This window comes from Buceros rhinoceros, unplaced genomic scaffold (assembly GCF_000710305.1).
Source record: "Buceros rhinoceros silvestris isolate BGI_N320 unplaced genomic scaffold, ASM71030v1 scaffold28312, whole genome shotgun sequence".
In the NCBI taxonomy this organism is placed as follows: domain Eukaryota; kingdom Metazoa; phylum Chordata; class Aves; order Bucerotiformes; family Bucerotidae; genus Buceros; species Buceros rhinoceros.
The window spans coordinates 2514-13658 of NW_010399985.1; the positions used below are offsets into that span (position 1 = coordinate 2514).

Sequence of the window (11145 nt, forward strand, 5' to 3'; positions counted from 1 at the left end):
CTGCCGATGCTTTTCGCCCCCCCCCCCCCCCCCGCCTTTTCCTTCACTATGACTGAGTGGGGAAGCACATGGTTTTGTTAAGTAGCATTTACTTGATCTGGAATCTCCATGAGTGGCTGTTGAATGTGGCCGTTCCCTTTCAATTTGTTTAACTCACTGACTTTCTTTTGAACTATAATGTGAAACTGCAGGATTGGATTGCCCGATAGCTGAATTATTTCCCAAATGTGTGCAGGGGCTCGTTTTAGTGAAAATTGCTGCTGCTACAGGTTCATTGACTTATTGCCAGAACATATGTCGGTGGGTAATCCGCCCAAGAGGAATCTTACGGAAGTGGCCCTTCTTCTTGGGGAGAAGGGTTTTTTGAGAACACCAATTATGGGTATATTTAATGGAATGTCAGGTTGGCCCAGCTAAATTTTCCTTCATCTAAACATAGCCCTCTGAATTTTGGTGTATGCATTATGGGCTTTCTCCTTCCCATTCCCAAGATGGGTTTTTTTGTGTGTGTTTTTTGTAATGAGGATGTGGTGAAAGATGGGAAGATGATGGATGAGAAATTGAGTGGCACGTTTGCTTGCCAGGAAGCTGTGGAAAGCAAATCCTTGACGCTGCACTCTGAGTGCTTGTTGGAGTCAAGTGAGACTGCCAGTGCCGTGGCAGGGTGGAGAAACCAGACTAGTCACTATTGGTTTCATCAGATTATGTAATGCAGATCCCATGTTGTCAATCCCAGCTTGGTCCTGTGCCTGCTCCAGTGAGTCCAAATTCTGCATTGCCCTGAAGGGCACCAGAACAGAACAGAAGAAAATGAAGAAAGGAAAGTCCAAGAATAAAAGTGCTTTGGGCCTCTCACTGCCAGAAGGACATTGAGGGGCTGGAGCGTGTCCAGAGAAGGGCAACGGAGCTGGGGCAGGGTCTGGAGCACAATGTGCTGAGGAGCAGCTGAGGGACCTGGGGGGGTTGAGCCTGGAGCAAAGGAGGCTCCGGGGAGACCTGGCTCTGACAACTCCCTGACAGGAGGCTGGGGTTGGTCTTTTTTCCCCAGGAACAGGAGACAGGATGCGAGGAAATGGCCTCCGGTTGTTCCAGGGGAGGCTTAGGTTGGATATTACAAAAAATTACTTTACAGAGAAGGTTGTGAAGCCCAGGCCCAGCTTGGTGGTGGAGTCACCATCCTTGGAGGGGTTTCAGAGACGTGCTGAGGGACGGGGGTTAGTGGGGACCTGGCAGTGCTGGGGGAATGGTTGGACTTGATAAGCGTAACGGTCTCTTCCAACCCAAATGATTCCATGAGGGAAAAGTGCCCCTATTTCAAGTGACTTCCCTTCAGTTTATAAAATGGTGGTTTTGCTATTAAAGATTCAGCAAACTTCTGAACTTTAGGCCATAGATAGAGTGAACTGTTTATCTGACTGTACATTGCTTAGCTGAAAGATGAGGGTTGTCAAGGGCAGGGTTTTCTCATCCTCTGGCAAAATGATGGAAGGGGTGCAACTCTCTAGAAAGTAAAAAATTCAAAAAAAGAGGCATACAGTGCTGCTGGAGCTGGCTGGGATAAGGTAAATTAGTCGTCATTCCAAGCACATCAGCTGTAGAGCCTTGCAGCATCCTCCTACGTATCTGTTATGTGTGGCACTGTCAGTATACGAGGATTAGAAGGTTTTGGTATATTCTTCATTAATGTGAAAACACTTCCTTTTACTAAGTTTCATTCCAAACAAGTGTTTTGGGGCACAAGTACAGAAAGTGGGGAGAAAAAAAAAAAGGCAAACCCGTTAGATTTAGGTTTTCTCTAAGTGCAAAAGATTCTGAAGTCCTAACGTATATAGCAAATTTCGGAACTCATGGGGTGAGATGCAATAGGTTTGAGAAGAGGATGTTTATAAAACATGTCTCATTTTCCTATAAATAATCTTTTCATCTTTTTCAAAAAGAAAAATAAACCTAGAAAAAAAAAGATCATTCATTTCACTGTTTATTTTCTAACATCCTGTTCCCGGGGAACAATGTGTGGGTGTGTCAGGGAAGCTATTGAGATACAGCCTCGCTCCTGAATTCACACTGGAAAAGTGAGAAGGGAACTACTGGTATGAGATGGAAGAGTTGTGCTGTTGAACACGTCTGAATTTCCTGCCTTATGGTGGTCCTGCTCAGCAGACCCTCATCCCAAAGTGTAAGAAAATGCTCTGAGTACCAACGTTCCTTGAAGACTCTAGGGAAATAGGTAGGGGGTGTGTCTGTGTGTATGTGTGTGTATATATATGTGTGTAAAATTGCAGTGTAGATATATATGTTATACACATGCACACGCTATAGATAGATAAATGCACTAATGGTACCCTGAATATGAATTTTCCCCAAGTTAACAGCTCCTCTTACTTGGCTGTATCAAAAGCCAGTTCTGACTGAAATTCTTTTCAAGTCCTGATGGCAAAATATGCAAGTCAAAGCATTCATACCTATTTTAAAAAACCCAAAACACAGCAAAACCACAAAAAACCCCAGATGAGACAACAAAGCTAGTATATAACCAACTAGCCTCGTGTGCTTCGGATCATACAGTGGCCTATGGTCCCTCCAGGTGTCTTAATCATATGCATAAAACACTTTAAATGCTGAGATAGGATCTGATGAAACAGGTTGGTGTGTAAGCAGAGATTTGAACTGACGTGTTCGGAGGCTTCGAGGCAGGCCTGTCGCCAGGGTCACACACAGCTTGAGAAACGTGCTCAGCGCCGTGCGGAACGGGCCCGTGAGGAATGGCGACATGGCGGGTTGTGTTTCTCAAGCACTACGCTTTAACCTGCACTGTACGAAAGCGTCAGTGCTGTGGCATCCTCCAGCTGTTGCGCTGCCAATAGGTTGCTGCTCCGACCACATCACTTCCCTGCATTAAATTTTTAATGTGCTTTCTGCTAAATATACATACAATTCTTTTCAGATACCGATATGGTCATAATTTATCTCTCGGCTGGGATTACATCGAAAGATTCCTCGGAAGATGATAAAAAAGCAACTTTACATGTCATCAATGAAGAAAATAGTTTCCTCAATAACTCCGTAATGATTCTTACTTATGCACTTATGAATGGTGAGAAACATTTTTGTATTTGCAGTGGATGAAAATTCCCCCTTGTTGTACAGCTCATTTATTAAGCTCGTCCAAATGCAAATTGGCTCCTAATAGGGAGCATTTTGATCATGGGTTTTGGCTTGTGTAATCCAGCGGCTGCATCCAGGTGTTACTTCTTTGGTCTATAAAACTGTGTGCTACTATGTGCTTATACACAGCGCAGCTGCTCAGGACATAAAATGTTGCTGCCTGAATTGTCTAGTGGCGACCAGACTGAATTAAATTTGATAATAATTGCAAATATAAACCTCCTGACACTGCCTGTGTTCCCTGGGGCAGCAAAACGAGAGTATATGTGACTTTGTCTGCAGGAATTGAACCTGGGACTTGTGTAAAACGTGAGACTTTAATGTTTAAGCTGAAGAACAAAGCCTGTTATCTCCAAGGGCGTATAATACGCTCCTGGTCCTTTATGTGGGCTAGCCACCGGTGGAGAACAAAGGGCGGTCCTGTGGATTTATGGGTCACATAAATCTTTGTTGAACGGTCTTTGTTTAAAGTGGTGATGTGAACAGCATGGTGAATTTTTGCACCAGCAAAATTTTGCAGCAGCGTGGCAGGGGGGGCAATGTTACTAAATTTTGTACTAGCTAATTATGGTTCCTAAAACCATTCTGGTCTCTCAGCACTTTACCTTATTGCTTAAATAAGCCTATAGCATATTCAGTCTTACAGTAGAGCATATGTATTGTTTTGCAGTTACTTACAGTACTTTGGAGTAAGAAACAGAAGTCTCGATGGAAATTAAGCTTTTTATCTCCTTCCTTCTATTTCTGACACCTCTGTTTCAGAGGGAGTGACAGGATTGAAGGAACTGGCCTTTCTGCGAGACCTGGCAGAGCAGAATTCAGTGAAGTACGGGGTGCCGGACCGAACAGCCCTACCCGTGATCAAGGGAAGCATGATGGTCCTAAACCAGCTGAGTAATCTGGAAACTACTGTTGGCCGATTCTATACCAACCTCCCCAACCGAATGATCGACGAGGCCGTCTTCAGTCTGCCTTTCTCCGATGAAATGGGGGATGGTAAGTGCTTACACTGAATTGAGGTATGAAAACATAAGAGATTGGGTTCCCTTTGCTTACATATCCTCAAGTATACTGTAGTTTTGTAAGATGATGCTTTCAGGTGTGTTGCCAAGGCAAATGTGAAATTAGCCTTCTAGGCCAGTAGGGCTTTTTTAACTAGAAGGTCTAATTATGGAAAAAGTGGTCATAAGACATGGAGTAGGTAGATTCGAGTTGGATTCTTGGGAGTGAAGGTTGTTCTTACGTATGTGCACTTTTACAGCATCCATACTTTAGTTTGTGGAGAGAAATTCTTTGTACTTGAGGGAAGCAGTTTTGTCACGTTGGACCGACAGCCATCACTGTGCTGCCCCATTGCAGGGGTCGTCATTTCTGTACTTCCGTATGTCTTGAGGTCTTTCAGGGGGACTCGGGACTGCATAGGTCCCCACAGTGGAAGAGAGAAAAAGTCGTTATGTTTGAGCCTCCCTTTCCTGTGGAGCCATGGATGTAAGCTTTGAATCATCCTTCCTGCTGGAGGTGCCTTTAGTCTTTGCACCTGAGCAGTGGCTCTTCACAACTAGTTTAGCACCATTCCCCGCTGCCAGGCTGTCAGACACCTGTAAGAGGGGAAGGCAACCAGCTTAGCAAATAGCACAAAGAGAGATGAGCTATTGTCCCAGATCTGCTATCCTTAGCAGTTGCTTTAGCTTCAGCACACTTGGTCTCTCGCAGCACTGGGCAGAAGGGGAAGCCTGAGCTGGCTGGCGATTGCCTGGCCAGTCTAGAGCGAGTGATATGCTGAATTTAGTGGAAGCCTGGTGACGGCTTTTCCACAGACTGTGAATACATTCTGAAGAGTATCTTAACGCAGCAGATGTCTGCAGTCCAGTTCTCCCATCAGTTCCTAATTTATGCTGATGTGGTGGGAGGGTGCATGGATCTTCACTTTTACCTTAAAATTAGATGTGATGTTAACAAAAGCTAGGGGTTCAGCTTGATCTCATCTCACCACTACAGCCAGTAGTGGAGACACCAAAGGTGTAGATACTGATGGAGACTTCTGGGAGCACACACATATAAGAAGTGCAGACATTGGACAGTATCGTTTGTGCTCAGGGTAAGCGTTGTGCTGCAGGGTGATGCTTTTTGGGTTCTTGCTGGGGGCAGTTCACGAGGGAAGGAGCAGGTTTAGGCTGCTCCCACAGTGCTGGCAGAGCTCCCTTGGCTGGACACATGCCCAGCAGTGGGTCTCACTGAGCTAACACTTGCCTAAGCATCATCAGTTGTAAGCTGCAGCGCTGCTGCTCCCTTTACCTCTGGGATCTGGTGCCCTTCCCAAAGCTCAGGGTCCTCCCTTGGAAGGTCAGAGTTGTAGGGTTTACCATCACTAGTTCTTGGGCAGCAAAACTGACATTTCTCTAGCACTGCCCTAGCACTCTGGAGAGAGAAGTGACCATTGGAGGCTGTTAGGAAATACATAGGTGATTTTATATTGCTCTGACAGTTGAGCAGCTTCAGTATTTCTTCACTCAGGACTTTGCATGTTCTTTCTCTCACCTAGTTGAGGGTTGTGCTGAATAGTTTTCAAGGGCTGCTGAGTTTAGCTTGCTCGTTTGTCTTGTGTGTTGAGTCCTAAACCAAATTTCAGACTATTCCTGAGCAAATCTCTTGAGAGTCAGACTGCTCACTGCTTCCTGCATTTCCCAACCTTGGTGATGAAGCTGCAGTATCATGCTGTCACAAAGCCATATCCAGCCTAATGGAAAATCTGAGCAACAGAAGGATTAGAAGTGGTGCAATAGAGAAACTTGTCTTATAGCAGTTTCAAAGCGTACTTAAAAGCTTATACATGCAAATGAATTTTACATTGGTTTGAAGGGTAAGAGTCACTGAGTTTCCTAGCAGTGGTGTAGTAAGTATGAGAACTAAGGTATTACGGAGAGTTCTTACCTCAGGCACAAGACACATCCCAAAACATTGAGTAATTATGGGTATGATTCCCAGCACAGTGGCCATCTTGGGATTTAGTTAAGCAAAGGAGGCTGAATATTCTGAATATACACTGAGCAAGAATTCATTCCGATTGTTGCTTTACAAGTACAAATTCTTTTCCTCCTTCCTCCCTCTATTTTTTAAATGGCCTTAAAAGATGTTAAAGGCACAAAATACTACCTTGGCTTTTCATGCAAATGCTTTTCTTATCTGTAAAGCATCCACGTGATAAAGCATGTGCTCTATTTCCTCTAAAACAAGTTAACTGGATATTATTGCTGATGGTTTTATATTATTTCTCTCATTCTAAGGCCTGATAATGACTGTAAGTAAACCGTGTTACTTCGGAAACCTGCTGCTCGGGATTGTTGGAGTAGATGTTAATCTCGCGTATATCTTGGAAGATGTCACCTATTATCAAGACTCCTTGGGTTCCTACACGTTCCTCATTGATAATAAAGGTAACTTGTTGGCTCAGATAATCTCTTCTAGTCCCCCTGAGATCGTTAACCATCAAAAAGAAACTCTTAATTCTCATGTCTCTAAATAGTCTGTAGGTAATGAACGATAATATTGATTATAAAATTAATTGCGTGCTGTTTGGTTAGTTTTTCCTGAGAGTTGCTGCAGACTGGAGATGGATTCATGGCTTGAAATGTCTCTGCTGGAGTTCTGATGTGGAAGTACTTGCTGCTGAGGTTGTGTGCTTGTGTAACATCTGAGGTTTTGTAGATATGTAGGGCAAAAGGCAAAAGTGGTGGATATGTGTGTTCAACTCTTCACCTCTGATCATAGCCCCTGTTCATTGCTGCGTTCTTTGAGCTGTCTTTCATTTACAACTTACCAAGCTCTTAGTCTACAGCCTCTCTGATGATAATATTGCTTGTTCACTGACATTAAACCTCTGAAAAAACTATCGGTAGTTATTGTATTAGATTTTCTTTCCCCTGTAATACTCATGCTGGTCTCAGTTGTTACAACTCTTTCAATATCTGGCTTTTTGTCTTTGTTTTTCAGGATACACTCTTATGCACCCCTCCCTTACCAGGCCATACCTGCTGTCCGAACCACCGCTCCACACAGACATTATCCATTATGAGAACATTCCAAAATTTGAGCTGGTGCGCCAGAACATCCTTAGGTAAGGAGTCAGGATGCAAGTCCAAACCTTAGCAGGCATTAGGGAACTAGAAGTATTTCTTAGAGGAGTTTTGAGAGAATATAAGATAAAGTTCCTTTTCCTACAGATCTGAATACGTGGATGGATTTATTGTGTCCGTCCATCTCCCCGGCCAAATATGGAGCGGGACTGGTTTGGTTTTTTCCTCCAGCTCTCTTCCTTTTATTTCTGGTGTGCTAAACAGTGGCTTCCACAGCTGATCTGGGGGAAACTCCTCCTAAGGTCTCTCTTCCAAGTCAGGAAGATTTTTCCACTATTTGGTCTGTTTTTTTCTTTAGCCTTTGTCTTATCTGACTTACGTGTTTGAACTCAAAATGTGGCACAAGTGCATTTTCAGTATACGTACACATTTTCTTCACCTAAGGCAGTTAATCTCTTCATATCTTACGATATTTATATAAATATATTGTAGCTGCTTAAGAGCTTTCTCAGTGTTTAATAAAATGCAGTATGTTATATTTGGCAATACAGCATTCCTCTGGGCAGCCAGATCATTACGGTTCCGGTGAACTCCTCGCTGTCTTGGCACTTAAACAAACTGAGAGAAGTTGGCAAAGAAGCCTACAATGTCAGCTATGCCTGGAAAATGGTAAGGAATGAAAGCAGCACCATTGCAGGATGGCACGGAGTAAGTCATGTGTTGAAGAGTGCATTAATGTACTGAATATAGGAAAGCATGAAGTGTTGCTGTCTATCGAAGTATGAAAGGTTTGTACTGGTCTGGGTGTCATTCTGCAAACCAGGTGACACCCTGATACCTCCCAGAGACGTTTGAATACAGTGCTCAGACACTGCTTAGTATTAAGTCGTTCTTTTGCTTAATCATGTTTGGGGCAGAGTAGTACAATCCATTAATTAATACAGGTGGGCAAGCGTCAGCTCCTCATTCTGGTGCTGTGTTGTTGCAGAACTGTGTCAGTAGCCAGTGATGATGTTTGCTGTCATTTAACACTTCTTCTTACAAACTTTAGTTAAAGCTTTTATTGCTACTGGGTACGATGCGTATGCAACAGGCTGTGTTACCAGTTGTAAGAGCTTTAGGAGAGCTTCTAGCAGCTGTCTTCCTTTTTTCAGCTTTGAACAGATCTGAGCACTAATCTTGACCCAGGGATTAAAACGGAATCTAAAGTTCAATATAATCCAGGTGAATTTCACTGATGCCAGAAATAATTGGCTACTTCATTGTGCCAGCAAACTCAAGAGGGTACTCGTGGATCACTTTGTGGTATTAAGTTAAATCCAACCTACAAGGTGAAACTGAGCAGTTTTAAGAGATTAAATCTGTCACTGTGTAACAGAGATTCTCATAGGAGGGTGCCTGGAGCTCGTTTTTTAGTGTTGTAATGCTACATTAAATATCAAACATGCTGGCAGAGCAGCTGGGCAGCTCCAGGCTTGGCTAGTCTGATGTACTGTAGGATACTTAAAATACACGAACCAGTAAAGCATGTGACACATGCAGCACACCTTTAAGAACAGTCATGATGAAATCTTATTTCTGAGAGTTAATTTGTCTGTATCCTCCATTAAGGGAATACCAGAGTTTTTATCAGCTGTGAACTTGAAGCCTCTCCTCTGTCAATGACGCTTCAGAAAGTATCCAGTGTTAGAAATTACTGCTAACAAAATGAAGGTCTTAACAGAATCTTTTTTCCTGAAAACTAAGTGTTTTTCTTTTGTGCATAGACAACGGAAAAGTATTTTTGTATAGCTTAGTGGCTGCCATACATACAAGACGGTGACAGTCTGGAATGTGGCCATGTGGGACTGAGCTGCAGGAATCAGACCAGTGACTTTCTGTAGGATCAAATCTGTATTAGCTCCTTTGAAGAGGAGTTGTCCATTTTCAGAGAGAGTGGGAACGGTGATCCTTGGGACTGTGGTGAAGTGTGGTCCTGCCTTGCAGAATGGGACGAGATGAGTGATTAAAGAAAAGAGAATGAAGGCTAAACAGGAAATAAGTTCTCTAACTCCTCCACCTTTTTGTTGCTGTTTGATCACCTGCCCGTGTTTTCTAGGTCCAGGACACATCCTTTATTCTGTGTGTTGTGGTAATACAGCCAGAAATACCTGTTAAGCAGCTGAAGAATCTCAACACTGTCCCCAGTAGCAAGCTCCTGTATCATCGACTGGATCTGCTGGGCCAGCCGAACGCCTGCCTGCACTTCAAGCAGCTGGCGACCTTAGGTAAAACTTTCTTGCTGTTTGTCTTGACCACCTTGTGCATGTTTTTGTCGAGTGTGACAGCAGAAAGTAAACTCTTCTCACAACACACTGGAAATCCTCTCCTCTTGAAAAGCTTTTATTTCCAAGGCTGGTTTTGTAATCAGCTTATTGATCATAATCATCCTTATTGATCATACCGTGCTCAATGCTGAGCCCTTACACGGGTGAACGCAGAGGGACTGCTCAGCGGAGTGCAAGAACACACTGTGAGTCTTGCTTGATCAAGTTCCCAGAAAGCAGAGTGAGGAGGGTGAGAAAAGTCTCACCAACCTTTAAACTAAGTTCTGTTTTCTTGGCTGCAAAGCAGCTTATTGACAAGTAACATAAGGAGGATGAAGTCCAGGCCAGTCGTGCAGGACTAATATTCTTTTGACTTTGGATTTCTGTGAGTTTTTCACTCCCGTAAGCATTTAATACTGTTGAATCTTGCAAAGACAAAAGGTTGTTCTGTTGGGGGAAACTGAGAACTTCAGTGGTGTGATGTTTTTGCTTAAAAATTCCTGGGTTACTCATGTGTTCCTGCTTTTGGTAAGCTAAACTGATTCCCCTGTACCTGACTAACTTCAGTGGTTGCTCAAACACAACTGGAAAGAGGGAGAGTCTCTGTGGCAGTGTAAGTTCTAGTGTCTGGAAAGGACACAACTTAAAAACCCATAATATATCCTAAGAATGCAGAGGGCTTTTTATTAAGCATCCTAAGTTGCAAGCTTTCATACTGAAGTATTAATCTCGGGGTTTTGCTAAGGTCTGTGCTATATTATAAGAAGTTCTGAATTAAGGGCTTTGCTTTGTCACAAGGTTTGAAGGTCTCGCGGTGGATTAGTGGCACACTTGTGATATTTTCTCAGCTATATTGCAGTGCCCACAAATAGTCAAGTGAGATTAGACTGGCAGGAGTTCTGGAGGAACTTGACAAACCTATGGAAATTGCTGTTCCAGTTATTTAAAATATTGGGTTTTTTTCTATCTTTAATGTGATGCCTAGACTTGGTTATCTTATATCCAGAAAAACAAGAGATAAATGGAAAATATAGAAAAAAAATGTGGGATTAAGCTGACAAGTGGAAAAACTTCATGCAAAGCAAAAGGCAATCACATCAGAACATTTCGTCTGGGAAGCAGATGAGCTCCTGCCATAGAAGGTTATAAGTGAGGACTGCAGCACATATGGTGGCTGGATATATGGAGATGTGTTTTAGAGGAATGCGAATAAAAGCAGAACACTTCACATACTCTAGTGAAATTTTTCCTCTGGAGACCATTACACGTAGGGAAATTGGTTTCCATGGGTCAGATCTTCAGAAAAGATGTTCTTCTCAACCTTCAGCCCTTCATCACCATCATCATCATTCCTCTTTTTAAAAGAAAAAGCTGTCTGGTACTGCAGTTTCTGCACAGTGACAGTTTTCTGTCTAGGCTGTTCCGGAAATCACCCTGGACAGCTACCCTTCTACTGGTGAACTCCCCCTTCTGGACTTCCCATTCTCCATTTGTTTGCTATGTGTTACTGAAAGTGCTCATTTTCATGCTGTATCCAACCTAAACATGGATAATTAATTTCTTTAGCTCAAATTTTTTTCTGTAGGGACACCAGCTTCTGT

General features: G+C 43.1%; 1 protein-coding gene across 1 annotated transcript in view; it reads left to right on the plus strand.

Moving 5' to 3' along the window:
• The window catches only part of CACHD1 (cache domain containing 1), a 30174-nt gene that overhangs the window by 2090 nt on the left and 16939 nt on the right, over positions 1-11145 (plus strand). Inside the window, exons 3-8 of the mRNA XM_010131696.1 lie at positions 2945-3094; positions 3928-4161; positions 6450-6599; positions 7156-7279; positions 7790-7907; positions 9337-9505. Coding sequence (XP_010129998.1) covers positions 2945-3094; positions 3928-4161; positions 6450-6599; positions 7156-7279; positions 7790-7907; positions 9337-9505 — 945 coding nt within the window. The remainder of the gene's footprint in view (positions 1-2944; positions 3095-3927; positions 4162-6449; positions 6600-7155; positions 7280-7789; positions 7908-9336; positions 9506-11145) is intronic.